The 18,271-nt window shown below is 47.0% G+C and overlaps 1 protein-coding gene across 1 annotated transcript in view; it reads left to right on the forward strand.

The window, feature by feature from the left end:
- LOC144508940 (CD276 antigen-like) overlaps window positions 1-18,271 on the forward strand; it is a 63,356-nt gene that overhangs the window by 23,768 nt on the left and 21,317 nt on the right. The window contains exons 2-3 of the mRNA XM_078237155.1: window positions 5,365-5,423; window positions 12,299-12,640. Of these exons, the coding sequence (XP_078093281.1) occupies window positions 5,365-5,423; window positions 12,299-12,640 (401 nt within the window). The remainder of the gene's footprint in view (window positions 1-5,364; window positions 5,424-12,298; window positions 12,641-18,271) is intronic.

Genomic DNA, 18,271 nt, shown 5'->3' on the forward strand with positions numbered 1-18,271 from the left:
TTCCGCTATTTCTTTGCCACTAATGAAATTATAGGAGAGGATGAGCAAAAAGTAATTCTGCTTATGATATGTGGACCCCAGACTTACGATCTCATTATAAATTTAACAACGCAGAGAATGTGATGAATGTTATCGGTGCAGGCGAGATCACCCCCAGGAAAACTTAAATTCTGGGATACTTTCTGTTTTGGTTGCAATTTTTTAGAATCATAGAATCCCCACTTTGTAGTTCCTTGCGGTCTTGGGCAGAGCAGGAGCCCATACCAAGCTGTGATGCAACTAGAAAGAATGCTTTCTATGGTGCATCTGTAAAAGTTGGTGAGAGTCGTAGCTGCCATGCCAAATTTCCTTTCTTCTGAGAAAGCAGAGGCTCTTGGTGGGCTTTTTGGCGTCAGCATGGAGGGACCAGGACAGGTTGTTGGTGACCTGGACACCTAGAAACTTGAATCTCTCGACCATTTCCACTTCATCCCCGTTGATGTAGACAGGGGCATGTTCTCCACTGCACTTCCTGAAGTCGATGACTATCTCCTTTGTTTTGTTGACAGTGAGGGAGAGATTATTGTTGCCACACCAGTTCACCAGATTCTCTATCTCATTCCTGTACTCTGTCTCATCATTGTTTGACATCTGACCCACTACGGTGATGTCATCAGCAAACTTGAAAATCGAGTTGGAGGGGAGTTTGGCCACATTGTCATAGGTGTACAAGGAGTATAGTAGGGGGCTGAGAACACAGCCTTGTGGGGCACCGGTGTTGAGGATGATCGTGGAGGAGGTGTTGTTGCCTATCCTTACTGATTGTTGTCTGTGAGTTAGGATGTTCAGGATCCAGTCGCAGAGGGAGGAGCCGAGGCCCAGGCCACAGAGTCAAGTCAGTGGTGAGAAAACAGCCGGGAACATTATTCCAATTGGAGCTTGCTAGATTCCTCCTCACCTACAGGACAACACTACACTTTACTATGGGAGTATCCCCACAGAGCTACTAATGGGGAGGTGCCTGCAAAGCAGACTTGACTGAGAGTTCCCCAATCTAGCAGGAAAGATGGAACTGAAACAAGATACATAAAAGAGATCTCACAATTCTGTTAACTCTGATAGCTTATTCGAGGCAAATGACTCAGCATTTGTCTGGAACTTTAAGGTTGTTCTAAACTCGCTGAGCGGCAGTTGGGGGGGGTGGGGTGGGGGTTGGGGGGCGGTGGTGGTTGGGGGGGGGGGGAGGTTGAGCTTTGCCATTTGACCCCGGGGCATTGAGGAGTAAAGTGTTTTTTGTCATCCTCCCTTGTACAAAGTTTAATTACTAGAAACAACCTTGCTCCTCTCGCCTTCCGAGTAGTTGCTGAGCCTCTCAATTATTCCAGGATTAGAATCTGAAATCGCTGCAACTGATGGGACCCGCACTCGACCCCCGCACAGCGCGTGCTGGGACCCGCACTCGACCGCCATGTCCTTATTTCAATATTCAGAAATAATTTTATATTAGTTGCCATTTGTTCTCACATTGGTTGCTTTACTAACTCATGCTAAATATTTCTTTTGTTGCAAAGTGCTTATCTCGACCAGTTTAGCATTTTCAGTTTGTTAGCACTTGTTCTCACATTTGTTGCACTCCAGACTTACCTGGATAGTCACATGAGCAGCCTGGGAATGGAGGGATACAAACGATTGGTCTAGTTGGAGCATGGAGCGGCACAGGCTTGGAGGGCCGAAGGGCCTGTTTCCTGTGCTGTACTGTTCTTTGTTCTTTGTTCATACGTTACTGACTCTTGGTAAATATTCCTTTTGTTGCTGAAGTGTTTCTCACAACGGGTTCAGCATTTTCTGTTAGTCGGCATTGGTTCCCACAAGGGCAGGGCTGTGGCTCTCATGGGTCTTGTGATCAGGCACTAAGGCCTTTGAGTGAGGGACCCCCCCCCCCCCCCCCCACACTCCCGGGAGCCCATATTCAGCCCTACATGGGGTTGCTTGTCGTGTAGCCCACCCACCGCCAGTGGGGGAGCAGAATGAAGCACTAAAGTAGGTTTCAGTTGCCATTTAAGGATATTAATTGGTGGCAGAGTGGCATGGTCGTCCATGGGTGTTCATAGAATAGAAGAATCATAGAATCCCTACAGTGCAGAAGGAGGCCATTCGGCCCATCGAGTCTGCACTGACCACAATCCCACCCAGGCCCTATCCCCATAGCCTCACGTATTTACCCTACTAGTTCCCCTGACACTAAGGGACAACTTAGCATGTCCACCTAACCCGCACACCTTTGGACTGAGAGAGGAAACCGGAGCAGCCAGAGAAAACCCACACAGACACGGGGAGTGTGTGCAAACTCCACCCAGACAGTCACCTGAGGCCAGATTTGAACTCGGGTCACTGGTGCTGTGAGGCAGCAGTGCTAAGCACTGTGCCACCGTGCCGCTACCATGGCGATGGAAAGGTGATGAAGTTTCAACACCACCTCCCTCCCCCCCCCCACCCCAAATCCATCCTCCTGATTAAATGCCCTCCTACTCACCACGGGACAACATTAAATTCTGAATTCAATGTCTTCCCTCATCCATCCTCCTCACCAGAGAAGGATTCTGAAATGGAGGGGCTGAGTGATCAGGCAGGAGGGTGTGTGTTGGAGATCCCATCACCTTCCTAAAGCTCTGTTATTAAGCCCGGTGTGCGAAGGATTGCAGCCAAAGGTTTTTGGTAGTCAGCAAACCCGTGGAGGGGGTACTCAGGAGCCCTGACATCCAAGGTTCCTAACTGTGTCCCAGTTGTAACTGTGTCCCATTGGGGATCTCCGGAGATCACCAAATCTGGCTGTGGGTGTCTAGGCCACCTGATACCCAAGTTAAATCCCTCTGGCTGGTTTAGGAAACCTGGTTAGCATGGGCGACTTGGGCTGAACGGCTTGTTTCCACGCTGTATATGACCCTATGGGGAGAATTTTCTCATTTCGCCTGCCACGGGAATCGTAGCAGCGTGGAGCGGTGAGGCGGGGGGTGGGGAGGACCATGCACAGGTCCGTTGACCTTGGGTGGGACTTTCTGGGTTTGGGGGTGAGCGTGGCTGGAAAATCCGGCAATGTGACTCTGTGAATAATGTATATTAAAAACCATACATCCCTTTATAAACCCTGATCTTCTGTAAAATTCAACCCCGGTTTCTCAGGGATCAAAGTCCAAAGGTTTCAGATCCAACGTATATCCCTGGGAGATGTTAATGAGTCAATTTCATTGCAAAGGTATAAATATTAATAGAAATAAATGCTGGTAAATGATCGTAGGATTGGGGTTTGTAAGGTTAATGTGTGGGCTGTGTAAATAACACCTCCCATAATGACGGTTTAAGGGGACACTCTGAGTGTGCTCGTGGCATCAGCAGCGGAACACCTTGGCTAGGATTGCCCCCATACCATTGTGCGTTTTTGGGTGGTAGAGGCGGCTCGCCATTGGCCAATGCTGGGAGCTTCTGTTCCCATTGAAGTCTATGGTGTTTAGTTTTTGATTTGATTTATTATTGTCGCATCTATTGGGATACAGTGAAAAGTATTGTTTCTTGTGCGCTATACAAAGCATGCCATTCATAGAGAAGGAAAGGAGAGAGTGCAGAAGTAGTGTTACAGTCATAGCTAGGGTGTAGCGAAAGATCAACTTAGTGCAAGTTAAGTCCATTCAAAAGTCTGACAGCATCAGGGAAGAAACTGTTCTTGAGTCGGTTGGTACGTGACCTCAGACTTTTGTATCTTTTTCCCGATGGAAGAAGGTGGAAGAGAGAATGTCTGGGGTGCGTGGGGTCCTTAATTATGCTGGCTGCTTTGCTGAGGCAGTGGGAAGTGTAGACAGAGTTGATGGATGGGAGGCTGGTTTGTGTGATGGATTGGGCTACATTCACGACCTTGCGGCCTTGGGCAGAGCAGGAGCCATACCAAGCTGTGTTTTCCTCGGCCCACCTCGCCCCATTGATGGGTAACCCGCTGAGGGGATCGCCTTTGGCAGGACTGGAAGATCCCGCTGGTGGGAAGGGCTGGAAAATCTCACCCTTGCTCCTGGGTGACTGTACACTGATTAGTTGTACAAAATAAACCAGTTATTGTTTGAACATACCCAACGTCTCAGTAATCACTCTGCAGCCCGACTGACAAACATATTACAATCATTTGCCATAGTCGTATTGAATGCTGGGTTGTAAATGCTCATGATGTGGAGATGCCGGCGTTGGACTGGGGTAAACACAGTAAGAAGTCTAACAACACCAGGTTAAAGTCCAACAGGTTTATTTGGTAGCAAAAGCCACACAAGCTTTCGGAGCCTTAAGCCCCTTCCACCTGAAGAAGGGGCTTAAGGCTCCGAAAGCTTGTGTGGCATTTGCTACCAAATAAACCTGTTGGACTTTAACCTGGTGTTGTTAAACTTCTTATTGTAAATGCTCCCCAGCCAGCAACAATCCTGTGAACAAGTCAATAAAAGAAATGCTCGAAACAGTTCTAGGTTTAAGTTTTATCAGGTCTTTGTTCAAATTCTTAAAATGATCAGATTATGAAGGACCAAACCGTATCAGAGTGTGTCAAACCGTATCTAATCACCACTGTTCATTATAGTATTTCTTGGGTTTTAGCTGGGCCCAAATTGAGCATGATTGTCAGAAACATTAACCCCATGACTTTTGGGCTAACAAAATAATCTAAAAAAATGGACTTTCACGTCAGTATTTGTAGTATTTAGATGTAGAGGATAAACTTGGTTAGCTCCCGAACTCTGTTATGAGTAATCTTTTGAAACTGTGTGATTAGGCTGTCAGTCCCAAACAAGCTAACCGGTTTGATTGCAAATTTAGAGTGTAACTTTGCTTAATTTTTAACCCTTGTGTCTGAGCACTTCCCTCCTTTGGGTGCAGTGACACTGTGTGCACTAACAGAATTTAAAACCAAAAGAGAAAACGCTGGAAAATCTCAGCAGGTCTGGCAGCAGCTGGCACCAGACCCAGTGAGATTTTCCAGCATTTTCTCTTTTTTGGTTTCAGATTCCAGCATCCGCAGTAATTTGCTTCGAACAGAATTTAAGCTGGGCTTCCAATTTACCAAGGCAAAGATGTCAATTGGAAAATCCCAGACCTTGTATACGGTGATGAAACCATTACAACACGAAATCAGAGACAGATGTTTCATTGTTATCACATTATCAATCACACGCTCCCAGGGGAATTTATCAGAGCATTTATTTGAACTTTAAGTGGACTTTAATCTGAGTTGCTTCGAAGGGATAATTCACAATGTGCAATAAATGCTGCCATGTCCATATTAATAAAAATTAAAAGAAATATTTGTTCGAGGGGTTGAATTTTTGAAATAACAATTCCTTTTATTTTTTTTCTTAGGGGAATCAGACTGGTGCCAGGGCTGTTTGAATGTGGATTGATTTTGTGTTGGGGAACAGGTAAATGTTGATTTTTCAGTGACTGACTCGAAGACCCTCCAGGTTTCCTCTATTTTGTGGATAATCAGTAGGTGTGATTCACTTTAATCTTTTTAATCTTCTGCAATACCCTTGTACAAACTGTCAAAAAACAATCTTTCCCAAGTCTTTGATAGGAAGTTTGCCCGGGTAGGCTCTCGATCAGAACCTATTCCATTCCTCGAGTTGATGCAATGGTTTGTGGGGAAGGGGAGGGGGGCTGCCAACTGATTATTGGGATTTACAAATTAAGAGCAGGAGAAGGCCATTTGGCCCCTTGAACCTACTCTGTCATTCAATAAGAACATGGCTAATCTGACTGTGGCCTCAACCCCACATTCTGCCCTTTGACTCCTTTATAGAATCTCATAGAATCCCTACAGTGCAGAAGGAGGCCATTCGGCCCATTGAGCCTGCACTGACAACAATCCCACCCAGGCCCTATCCCCATAACCCCCACATAGTTACCCTGCTCCTCCCCCTGACAATTTACCATGGCCAATCCACCTAACCTGCACATCTTTGGACTGTGGGAGGAAACCGGAGCAACCTGGAGGAAACCCACGCAGACACGGGGAGAATGTGAAAACTCCACACAGACAATGACCCAAGGCCGGAATTGAACCCCGGTCCCTGGCACTGTGAGACAGCAGTGCTAACCACTGTGCCACCGTGCCACTTCATTAGCCAAGAAGCTATCGACCTCTCTGCTTTAAAAATATCCAGCGACCCAGCCTCCACTGCCCTCTGGGAAAGAGTTTCCAAGCTTCACAACCTTCTGAGAGGAAAAAAAATCTTCTCATCCTGTTAAATGGGAGAGCCTTTATTTTTAGGCTGTGTCTCTCAGTTCTAGTCTCTCCTACAAGGGGAAACATCCTCTCACCATCCACCTTGTCAATCTCCAAACCTGCCTGTGCTTAGAGTAACGATACAGTAAGAACATAAGAATTAGAAGCAGTAGAAAGCCATTTGATCTGTCAAGCCCTGCTGCACCAGTCAATAAGATCACTCCCGATCATCCAAAAATCCATCATCCGCTGCCTTGGATATACTCAACAGCCCTCAGAGCAGAGAACTCCAAAAATTCACAACCCTTTGACTGAAGACATTTCTCAACTCAATCCTAAATTATTCTGAGATTGACCCTGCAACTTAGATAATCCTGTCCCATTCCCCAACCAGGGAATGCACTTTCTCAAAACCTATCCTGAAGGAAGCTCTATTATAGTATCAGAATATTATAATATTTTTATTAATTCATGGGACAACAGGCTGCATTGCATTAATATTACAATATCAAAGCATAGACCAGGGACAACCTTGACAATAGATAAGGGATACTGTGGGTTGATGATCATTATAAGATATAATATTTCTCTTCGGTGTTCACGCAAGGGGGCATGAATATAGCTGAGGAGGACACTGGGTTGCAAGGGAGTAGAATAGACAGTATTACAGTTGATAAGGAGGATGTGCAGGATATTCTGGAGGGTCTGAAAATAGATAAATCCCCTGGTCCGGATGGGATTTATCCAAGGATTCTCTGGGAGGCAAGAGAAGTGATTGCAGAGCCTCTGGCTCTGATCTTCAGGTCGTCGTTGGCCTCTGGTATAGTACCAGAAGATTGGAGGTTAGCGAATGTTGTCCCATTGTTTAAGAAGGGGAACAGAGACTTCCCCGGGAATTATAGACCGGTGAGTCTCACTTCTGTTGTCGGCAAGATGTTGGAAAAAATTATAAGGGATAGGATTTATAGTTATTTGGAGAGTAATGAATTGATAGGTAATAGTCAGCATGGTTTTGTGGCAGGTAGGTCGTGCCTTACTAACCTTATTGAGTTTTTTGAGAAAGTGACCAAGGAGGTGGATGGGGGCAAGGCAGTGGACGTGATATATATGGATTTTAGTAAGGCGTTTGATAAGGTTCACCATGGTAGGCTTCTGCAGAAAATGCAGATGTATGGGATTGGGGGTGATCTAGGAAATTGGATCAGGAATTGGCTAGCGGATAGGAAACAGAGGGTGGTGGTTGATAGTAAATATTCATCATGGAGTGCGGTTACAAGTGGTGTACCTCAGGGATCTGTTTTGGGGCCACTGCTGTTTGTAATATTTATTAATGATCTGGATGAGGGTATAGTTGGGTGGATTAGCAAATTTGCTGATGACACCAAAGTCGGTGGTGTGGTAGACAGTGAGGAAGGGTGTCGTAGTTTGCAGGAAGACTTAGACAGGTTGCAAAGTTGGGCCGAGAGGTGGCGGATGGAGTTTAATGCGGAGAAGTGTGAGGTAATTCACTTTGGTAGGAATAACAGATGTGTTGAGTATAGGGCTAACGGGAGGACTTTGAATAGTGTGGAGGAGCAGAGGGATCTAGGTGTATGTGTGCATAGATCCCTGAAAGTTGGGAATCAAGTAGATAAGGTTGTTAAGAAGGCATATGGTGTCTTGGCGTTTATTGGTAGGGGGATTGAATTTAGGAGTCGTAGCGTTATGTTGCAACTGTACACAACTCTGGTGCGGCCGCACTTGGAGTACTGTGTGCAGTTCTGGTCCCCACATTACAGGAAGGATGTGGAGGCTTTGGAGAGGGTGCAGAGGAGGTTTACCAGGATGTTGCCTGGTATGGAGGGGAGATCCTATGAGGAGAGGCTGAGGGATTTGGGATTGTTTTCGCTGGAAAGGCGGCGGCTAAGAGGGGATCTTATTGAAACATATAAGATGATTAGAGGTTTAGATAGGGTGGATAGTGATAGCCTTTTTCCTCTGATGGAGAAATCCAGCACGAGGGGGCATGGCTTTAAATTGAGGGGGGGTAGTTATAGAACCGATGTCAGGGGTAGGTTCTTTACCCAGAGGGTGGTGAGGGATTGGAATGCCCTGCCAGCATCAGTAGTAAATGCGCCTAGTTTGGGGGCGTTTAAGAGATCCGTAGATAGGTTCATGGACGAAAAGAAATTGGTTTAGGTTGGAGGGTCACAGTTTTTTTTTTTTTAACTGGTCGGTGCAACATCGTGGGCCGAAGGGCCTGTTCTGCGCTGTAATGTTCTATGTTCTATGTTCTATGCTAAATGGCTCCTCGGAGTTACTTCACCTCAGTGGAGTAACTGGTTCGAAAGTATTGCACACTCAAGATGGTTATGAATAACTCAACCCATTGGCTGACATTTGTACCTATGTCAATGCAATACAAGTAGCATGTAACCCTTAGTCATAGAAGGAGTGAGAAAGGAGCGTATCATAGATCATGGAATCCCGACAGCGCAGAAAGAGGCCGTTCAGCCCATCAAGTCAGCACCAACCACAACCCCTCCCAGCCTCTATCCCCGTAACCCTATATATTTACCCTGCTAGTCCCCCTGACATTAAGGGTCAATTTAGCATGGCCAATCCACCTAACTCGCACATCTTTGGAGTGTGGGAGGAAACTGGAGCACCCGGAGGAAACCCACGCAGACACGGGGAGAATGTGCAGACTCCACACACACAGTGACTGAGGCTGGAATTGAACCTGGAACCCCGGCGCTGTGAGGCAGCAGTGCTAACCACTGTGCCACCCGTAACTTTACTGAAGTATAGAATGAGAATGACAGGCCACTTCTCCAATTCCTTTCATGGATTATGCAATTTTCCCCACCCAACCTATGCAGTGTTCCAAGGGAGGCAATCGTAAATAAAGCTCGGAGGATGCCAAACTCTGAAACTGCTTTCAACCTGAAAGATAATCCACCCTTCACACTGCATTCCAATGTGGAACAGTTCATGACTCGTAACATTCCATCACTTATTAACCAGATTTGCCCGCTGCTCTTTTCCTTACAATCTTCAGACATGACCTGGTTATTTTTTTTGAAGAGATTGCTGAGTATTTTCTCAATTGCTTTTGATGGAAATGTGTTCTATTAATTAGTCTTCTGCTGCTGGCTTTCACGACAAATCATAGAATCCCTACAGTGCAGAAGTAGGCCAATCGGCCCATCGAGTCGCATTCAAGAGGCGGCTGGATAGAGCACTTGGGGCGAATGGGATCAAAGGTTATGGGGAGAAAGCAGGATTAGGCTATTGAGTTGGACGATCAGCCATCATTGTAATAAATGGCGGAGCAGGCTCGAAGCTCCTGCTCCGATCTTCTATGTTTCTATGAGTCTGCCCCAACCACAATCCCACCCAAGCCCTATCCGCATAACGCCCATGCATTTACCCTATCTAGCCCCCCTGAAACTAAGGGGCAATTCAGCACGGCCAATCCACCTAACCAGCACGTCTTTGGAGTGTGGGAGGAAACCGGAGCACCCGGAGGAAACCCACGCAGACACGGGGAGAACGTGCAGACAGAGCCGGGAATCGAATCCGGGTCCCTGGCGCTGTGAGGCAGCAGTGCTAACCACTGTGTCACCATGCCGTCCAAATAGCAACATTAGGATAAATTCGCCAGATTTTTAAAAAAAGTTCTATTTCTTAGGTCTTTCTCCCACAGTCCGAAAGACGTGCTGGTTGGGTGCATTGGCCGTGCTAAATTCTCCCTCCGTGTACCTGAACAGGCGCCGGAGTGTGGCGACTAGGGGATTTTCACAGCAACTTCATTGCAGTGTTAATGTAAGCCTACTTGTGACACTAATAAATAAACTTTAAAATAAACTTCAAAGTGTTTAATTTCACACTTTACTGCAGTAAGCCTTGTCTGCCTCACGTCCACACATCCCATTGATCTGTCTATGTCCTCTCGAAATCTATCATTATCTTCCTCACAGTTCACAATCATAGAAACCCTACAGTGTAGAAAGAGGCCATTCGGCCCATCGAGTCTACACCGACCACAATCCCACCCAGGCCCTACCCCCATATCCCTACATATTTACCCACTAATCCCTCTAACCTACCCATCTCGACACTAAGGGGCAATTTTAGCACGGCCAATCAACCTAACCTACACATCTTTGGACTGTGGGAGGAAACCGGAGCACCCGGAGGAAACCCATGCAGACACGAGGAGAATGTGCAAACTCCACACAGACAGTGACCCAAGCTGGGAATCGAACCCAGGTCCCTGGAGCTGTGAAGCAGCAGTGCTAACCACTGTGCTACCATGCCGCCAAGTTTTGTGTCAGCTGCAAATTTTGAAATGTGCACCAAAGTCTAGATTAATAAAGTGGCTAGTGTAGTGACCCATGGCAGATCTCACCATATACTTTCCTTAAAAAAAGTTTATTTATTTGTGTCACAAGTAGGCTTACATTAACACTGCAATGAAGTTACTGTGAAAATCCCCGAGTCGCCACACTCCGTATTCGGGTACACTGAGAGACAATTTAGCATAGCCAATCCACCTAACCAGCATGTCTTTGGACTGTAGGAGGAAACTGGAGCACCCGGAGGAAACTCACACAGACACAGAGAGAACGTGCAAACTCCACACAGACAGTGACCCAAGCCGGAAATCGAACCCAGGTCCCTGGCGCTGTGAGGCAGCAGTGCTAACCACCGTGTCACCCTTCCGTTGACATTCAGCCCACTTTGTATCTATGCTATCATTATTCCTTTTATTCCATGGGCTTCATGTTTCTTAGCAAGCTTATTAAGCAGCACCTATCAAACTCCTGCTTGAAGTCCATGCTTGTTAAAACACAGCGAGTTGTTGTGACCTGGAATATGCTGCCTGAAAGGGTGGTGCGAGCAGATTCAAAACAGATGGCACAGTGGTTAGCACTGCTGCCTCACAGCGCCAGGGACCCGGGTTCAATTCCAGCCTCGGCTCGCTATCTGTATGGAGTTTGCACGTTCTCCCTGTGCCTGTGTGGGTTTCCTCCGGGTGCTCCAGTTTCCTCTCGCTGTCCAAAGATGTGCGGGTTAGGCTGAGAAGCCATGCTAAATTGACCCTAGTGTCAGGGGGGGATTAGCAGGGTAAATACGTGGGGATACAGGGGAGAGGGTCTGGGTGGGATTGTGGTCGGTGCAGACTCGCTGGGCCGAACTGCCTCCTCCTGCACTGTGGGGATTGTTTGAGAGCTCTGTCAGGCAAGCGCAGGATGAACAAATGGCTTTTCTTCCCAGGGGAAATTATCAGAAGATTTATTCGGGCTTTAAGTGGACTTTAGCCTGAATTGCATCGAATAAATAATTCATGATGTACAATAAGTGCCGCCATGTCCACATTCCCGGAATAAAAATTAGAATAAATATTATTGTTTCTCAATGTTTTCCCACCACCACAGTTAAACTAGCTGGCCTATAGTTTCGGTATATCCTTACACCCCTCTATGAATAAGGATGTAATACCCACAATTATGTAGTTTTCTGACTTCGCCAGAGGATACCACTATATTTCAGGAAGATTGGAAGATTATGGCTCGTGCCTCTGCATTTCATTTGCTTCTCTTGGTATCCCCTGATGCATTCCATCTGCCTGTTGTGACCTGTCGCTAAGGGTGGCATGGTGGTTAGCACTGCTGCCTCACAGGGACACGGGTTCGATTCCCGGCTCGGGTCACTGTCTGTGCGGAGTCTGCATGTTCTCCCCGGGCCTGCGTGGGTTTCCTCCAAATGCTCCGGTTTCCTCCCACAGTCCAAAAGACGTGCTGGTTAGGTGCATTGGCCGTGATAAATTCTCCCTTAGTGTACCCGAACAGGCGCCAGAGTGTGACAACCAGGGGGTTTTTGCAGTAAATTCATTTGCAGTGTTAATGTAAGCCTTACTCGTGACTAATAAATAAATTTAAACTTAAGCTTGTCAACTTTAAGTGTAGCCAGCCTCTCCAATACCTCTTCTTTCTCAGCCTGTTCCTCATTGTTTATTCCATTTCCAGTTCTCAGATCGTTTGCAAACAGAACTCTCATGTATTCTTTACTTTTATTCCCTAGTTCACCTGTCCACCATCGCAGTCTCGGGAATTGTTGGGGAAAGTGCCCTCCTGTCTTGTGTAAATAGCACACTGGGAAAACACGCGAATGATAACATCCGTGTGTATTGGCAGAGAGATGATCAGTGCATCCATGCCTTCTACTCAGGGAAAGAACATACTGGCCAGAATTACAGCAACAGAACCTACCTTTTTACAAAGGAATTCAGACGAGGCAACTTTTCCCTCCTGTTGTCTGACCTCCGAGTGAGTGATGATGCTGAATATACCTGTATCATTCAGATGAAACAACCTGCCGAGTACAACGTGGTTCTAATTGCCTCAGTCACGTTGCAAGTAGCAGGTAACGTTTGCCTTTCTTCATCCCCTTATGTTAAAAGGTTACTGTTGTAACTGGGGAAGGGACAAGTTGGTACGAAGGTTTTCTCTGTTTTATGAAAGAATGAACTTACTAAAGAAATGGGCCTTAAGTTTTTTCCATTATGTTTAATAGTTGCAACAGGCTGATTCCCTTGATCCTGTGTGTATAATGTACAGCACACTTTGGCACTGACATTGCACAGTGCAACACTAAACCCAGGTTTGATTACTGGCCAACAATGTGTTAAGTAGGTCATTCAACCTCCCAAACAAATATTTATTTTCATTTTTATTCTGGGAATGTGGACACGGTAGCATTGTGTCTTCTCGTTACCAAACGTTCCTCCTCTGACTGCAGTTTCCCCCTGTCTACTCCACCACGTTGGCTCTGCCTGTAGTTTCCTGCTATCTGTCTCCCTCCCTTTATAAAATGGGCAGCACGGTGGCACAGTGGTTAGCACTGCTGCCTCACGGTGCCAGGGACCCGGGTTCAGTTCCGGCCTCGGGTAACTGTCTGTGTGGAATTTGCTCCGTGTCTGCTTGGGTTTCCTCCGGGTGCTCCGGTTTCCTCCCACACTCCAAAGATATGCAGGTTAGGTGGATTGGCCATGTTAAATTGTCCTTTAGCGTCACAAGATATGCAAGTTAGAGGAATTAGCTGGGTAGATATGTGGGGTTACGGGGATAGGGCCTGGATGGGATGCTCTGTTGGAGAGTTGGTACAGACTCAATGGGCTGAATGGCCTCCTCCTGCACTGTAGGGATTCTACAATACTCACTCAAAACCCTTCATGATTTTTAATACCACAATCAATCTGCTCTTTCCATTCTAAGAACAACTCCAGCTTCTCCGGTCTCTGCACGTAACTGAAGGTCCCTCACGCCTGATACCAGCCTCTCCTTCCCCCTCTCTGAGGCATTATCCGGGGGCTGATTTTGAGCTCGCACTTTCTGTCTGTGGGATTGGTGGCACGTGCTCAAGTTCTGGAGAGCGTGATTTATGGCGGCGAGTTTCTGAGTTCTGATCTTACCGGCTCCTCCCCGCCCCCGAGCGGGCACACCGGTGCCACTGTCAGCAGGACTACATAAGCATGAACCTGGGGGTGGTTTCAGAGGTGAGCGATGAGGCAGCTGGCACCCTCCATGGTGTGCACTGCTGAAGGGGCACCGGAAACGACTCGGGGGACATGGATAGGTTCAACTCGGGGTCAGGGTCCCAGAATCGCCATTTCGGGGAGAGGGTGAGGAGGGGTGGCTTGCAGGCCTTCCCTTCATGTTGGGGCGCCCCTTGCTTTAAAGGGGTTGTGAAGGCTGGTATGCAGGCAACGTTTCTCGTGTTCTCCTTCCTGGGTTCCTGTCCATATCGCAGCTGAGGGAGTGCCCGTCCTTAGTGGGGACTGGCCGGAGGGTGGGAGGGACATAGCACGGCCATTCTCACACTCCACAGGCTGAGGTACCAGGTAAGTGCAGTGGTTCCCCCAAGCCCGGTGGCACAAACAGTCAGGGTGGGGGCTCTTTGGGTAAACAAAGTGAAATTTATTGCCAAGCAGTCAAAACAAAATGGTGGCCTATCTGCACTCGCGCCTGAATTCACTGGTGCCCACTCAGTGGCTATGGTTTCTGACTTTTCCTCATCTCGCACTATTTCTCGGTAAATCCCAGGATCCGCAGCTGAGGTTGAGGTGGCCTGCTGGCTTCCATGCCCTTTCACGTGAGATGACCTTGGCAGGTGTCCCCTGGGAGGCGGGGGAGGGGGGGGGCTGGGACCTTGAGGGCAGCAGGGATGGTTGACTGCTCCCCCCTCGGTGTCAGGGGCTGGAGGGGGGTCACTCAGAGGAAGGGGAGTGTCAGATGGGCTGGAGACGCTCCCTGGCTGGAGGCCCCTGGACTACACTCCTGCTGATCCTCTTCCCTTCAGGAGGAGCCCCTGTGTTCCTGTATGGGATGGAGGGCAGCTGGAGTGTGATCCAGAAGCCCCACTGTCCTCTGGAGCTGACATTCGTGGATTCCCACCAGTGCCTCCACCATGGTGTGGATATCTCCTGCCATGGAGTACATGCCCTGCAGACGCTAACATTGCAGTGTTGGCCTCATTGTGCTGAAGTGAGGGCACCATATCCCTGGATAGAAGACAATGGGGCTCCTCCAATTGGCCTTGCGCTCCGAGGAGGGATGCTGTCATCCATTCCTGATACTCACAGCACTGCCTTTGCAGCTCCAGCAACTGTGGGACAACCGGGTCCAGGAGCACATCATTGGCAAGGGGCTCAGCAGAGTCCTGGTCTCCGGCATCCCTCTCTGAAAAACATAGACAAGGACATAGATATCACTAAGAGAAAGCTATCAGTTTATTAGCCCATCTATACTTTCCTTTTGCTAGAATATACATCAGTGCCAAGATGAAATATTCCAATGAATTGACTTGCACTCAGTATCCCAATTCCCTTTTGCTGTTTAAATTCCGGTCTCTGTCTTCTCAATTACTTAATCCTATTCAGTTTGCTTCATAACATCTTTCAAACAGAAATCAAACCTTTCTATTTGCTTCCAGGTAGGAACCTATTCTGATTGCTCATTCTGTCCTCAATAGCATCATTTTTAAGGCAGCTTGCTCCCAGCACACCTTCCTATGTCAGAATTGACCCAAATTCAAACAACAGTTTGGGTGGCACAGTGGTTAGCACTGCTGCCTCACAGCTCCAGGGACCCGGGCTCGATTCCCGGCTCGGGTCACTGTCTGTGCAGAGTCTGCACGTTCTCCCCGTGTCTGCGTGGGTTTCCTTCGGGTGCTCCGGTTTCCTCCCACAGTCCAAAGATGTATGGGTTAGGTTGATTGGACATGATAAATTGCCCCTTCGTGTCCCGGGATGTGTAGGTTAGAGGGATTAGCGGGGTAAATTTATGTGGTTGTGGGGATAGGACCTGGGGTGGGATTGTGGTCAGTGCAGACCCGATGGGCCGAACGGCCTCCTTCTGCACTGTAGGGTTTCTATGATTCTATGAATAGTGTTGTGGGCTTTCAAATGTCCATTAGTGCCTATCTTATCACTTCTTTTGCAAAAAGATTCTGTTCCTACATCCATAACTACCACCCTAAACTGTGTTTTTATTTTTTGTCTCCCTTAGAATCTCTTTAAATATCTCGTTATTTATCACCATGGTCATTCTCGTTATTCATCAAATGACTCCCACCTTTAATTCTGTCTTACCCTGTTCAACTATCAGCTCCCCTATAATGACTCTGCCATCACCCTGTTCACTTGCCCACATCTGATCACATACATGGTCCTTTCCTTCAATGTTCATCTATCTCACTGGGTTATTTCCCTCATGCCTAACTATAATAATCTGCCAGTTTGGTGGCAGGATCAGGCTTTCCCACTGAGCCCGCCTCGCATCTGAGATAGTTTTCAACTTTCCCATATTCAAAATTTTACACCATTGTGTGCTTTGTGTTTCGGACCACTTCTCTCAGCACTGTGAATGGTTCACTAACTTTGAACACCCACACCCCACAGTTCAACTAGAATGCCATTGGGCCACTACGGCAGTGTAATAATTCCCATCATTATCTGACGGCCCTAAAGCTGGTGCTGTTATTAAAGGTTGTTCAATAGTGGTGAATGCAACCTCGCACTCCCCATCCATTCTATCTTTGTAACTCCTCACTAGATGCCCTCCCACCCCTTTACCAGATTTTGATAATTGCTGCTATATTGAAAGTATAAATAAATTCTCGACTGTCTCGAAGCTACTGCAAATCTTGCTTTATTTTTAGTTACCTGGAAAACAAAAACACATCCTGCTTGGGGCAGAATGGGTTAATTAGTCTGAACACATCTGACAATTCAAAACTTTAAAATTTTGCAAGTCCCAGTTCCTGCATAAAAAAAAATCTTCAGTTGTTAAGAAACCAGGGTTAATTCTCTTCTACTTTCTAAAGGGATGGAGTAATGTTCTCAAATGGATATCATTACATCATCACCAATGGTCGGGGAATCACTCCTCGTCAACATTCTTTCCTTTTGTTCCCCAGTACCTCATTTTAGAATCATCCTTTTTGTGCTTCTAATTGTGTCAGGAGTAACTCTTTAGACCTGACAAGAAGTTTTAACCCAAGATCAAAGCAACCCAGGATTTGTCATAATCATTTCAAATATCCCAAATTTTAATCAACCATTACAATTAAAACTAACTCAATCTCACGTGAGAATTTGTATCCGGTTTGAAATTCTCACGGTTTCTCAAAGTGTCCTGGAATCGTGTTTATGGCCATTGAAACATGAATCCGAATCCATAACCTATGAAAGGAAACTTCATCAATCACACTTCCTCTTTTTAAAAAATCTATTTAACTTAGGACGAGAGGTGAAATTGCTGGGCCTCTGACGGAAATCTTTGTCGCTTCTTTGGACACGGGTGAGGTCCCTGAGGATTGGAGGATAGCGAATGTGGTCCCGTTGTTTAAGAAGGGTACCAGGGATAACCCAGGAAATTATAGGCCGGTGAGCTTGACGTCCGTGGTAGGGAAGTTGTTGGAGAGGATTCTTAGAGACAGGATGTATGTGCATTTAGAACGAAACAATCTCATTAGTGACAGACAGCATGGTTTTGTAAGAGGGAGGTCGTGCCTTACAAATTTGGTGGAGTTTTTTGAGGAAGTGACAAAAACAGTCGATGAAGGAAGGGCCGTGGATGTCGTCTATATGGATTTCAGTAAGGCATTTGACAAAGTCCCACATGGCAGGTTGGTTAAGAAGGTTAAGGCTCATGGGATACAAGGAGAAGTGGCTAGATGGGTGGAGAACTGGCTTGGCCATAGGAGACAGAGGGTAGTGGTCGAAGGGTCTTTTTCCGGCTGGAGGTCTGTGACCAGTGGTGTTCCGCAGGGCTCTGTACTGGGACCTCTGCTATTTGTGATATATATAAATGATTTGGAAGAAGGTGTAACTGGTGTTATCAGCAAGTTTGCGGATGACACGAAGATGGCTGGAATTGCGGATAGTGAAGAGCATTGTCAGGCAATACAGCAGGATATAGATAGGCTGGAAAATTGGACGGAGAGGTGGCAGATGGAGTTTAATCCGGATAAATGCGAAGTGATGCATTTTGGAAGAAATAATGTAGGGAGGAGTTATACAATAAATGGCAGAGTCATCAGGAGTATAGAAACACAGAGGGACCTCGGTGTGCAAGTCCACAAATCCTTGAAGGTGGCAACACAGGTGGAGAAGGTGGTGAAGAAGGCATATGGTATGCTTGCCTTTATAGGACGGGGTATAGAGTATAAAAGCTGGAGTCTGATGATGCAGCTGTATAGAACGCTGGTTAGGCCACATTTGGAGTACTGTGTCCAGTTCTGGTCGCCGCACTACCAGAAGGACGTGGAGGCATTGGAGAGAGTGCAGAGAAGGTTTACCAGGATGTTGCCTGGTATGGAGGGTCTTAGCTATGAGGAGAGATTGGGTAGACTGGGGTTGTTCTCCTTGGAAAGACGGAGAATGAGGGGAGATCTAATAGAGGTATACAAGATTATGAAGGGTATAGATAGGGTGAACAGTGGGAAGCTTTTTCCCAGGTCGGAGGTGACGATCACGAGGGGTCACGGGCTCAA

This window comes from Mustelus asterias, chromosome 21, assembly GCF_964213995.1.
Source record: "Mustelus asterias chromosome 21, sMusAst1.hap1.1, whole genome shotgun sequence".
NCBI classification, from domain to species: Eukaryota; Metazoa; Chordata; class Chondrichthyes; order Carcharhiniformes; family Triakidae; genus Mustelus; species Mustelus asterias.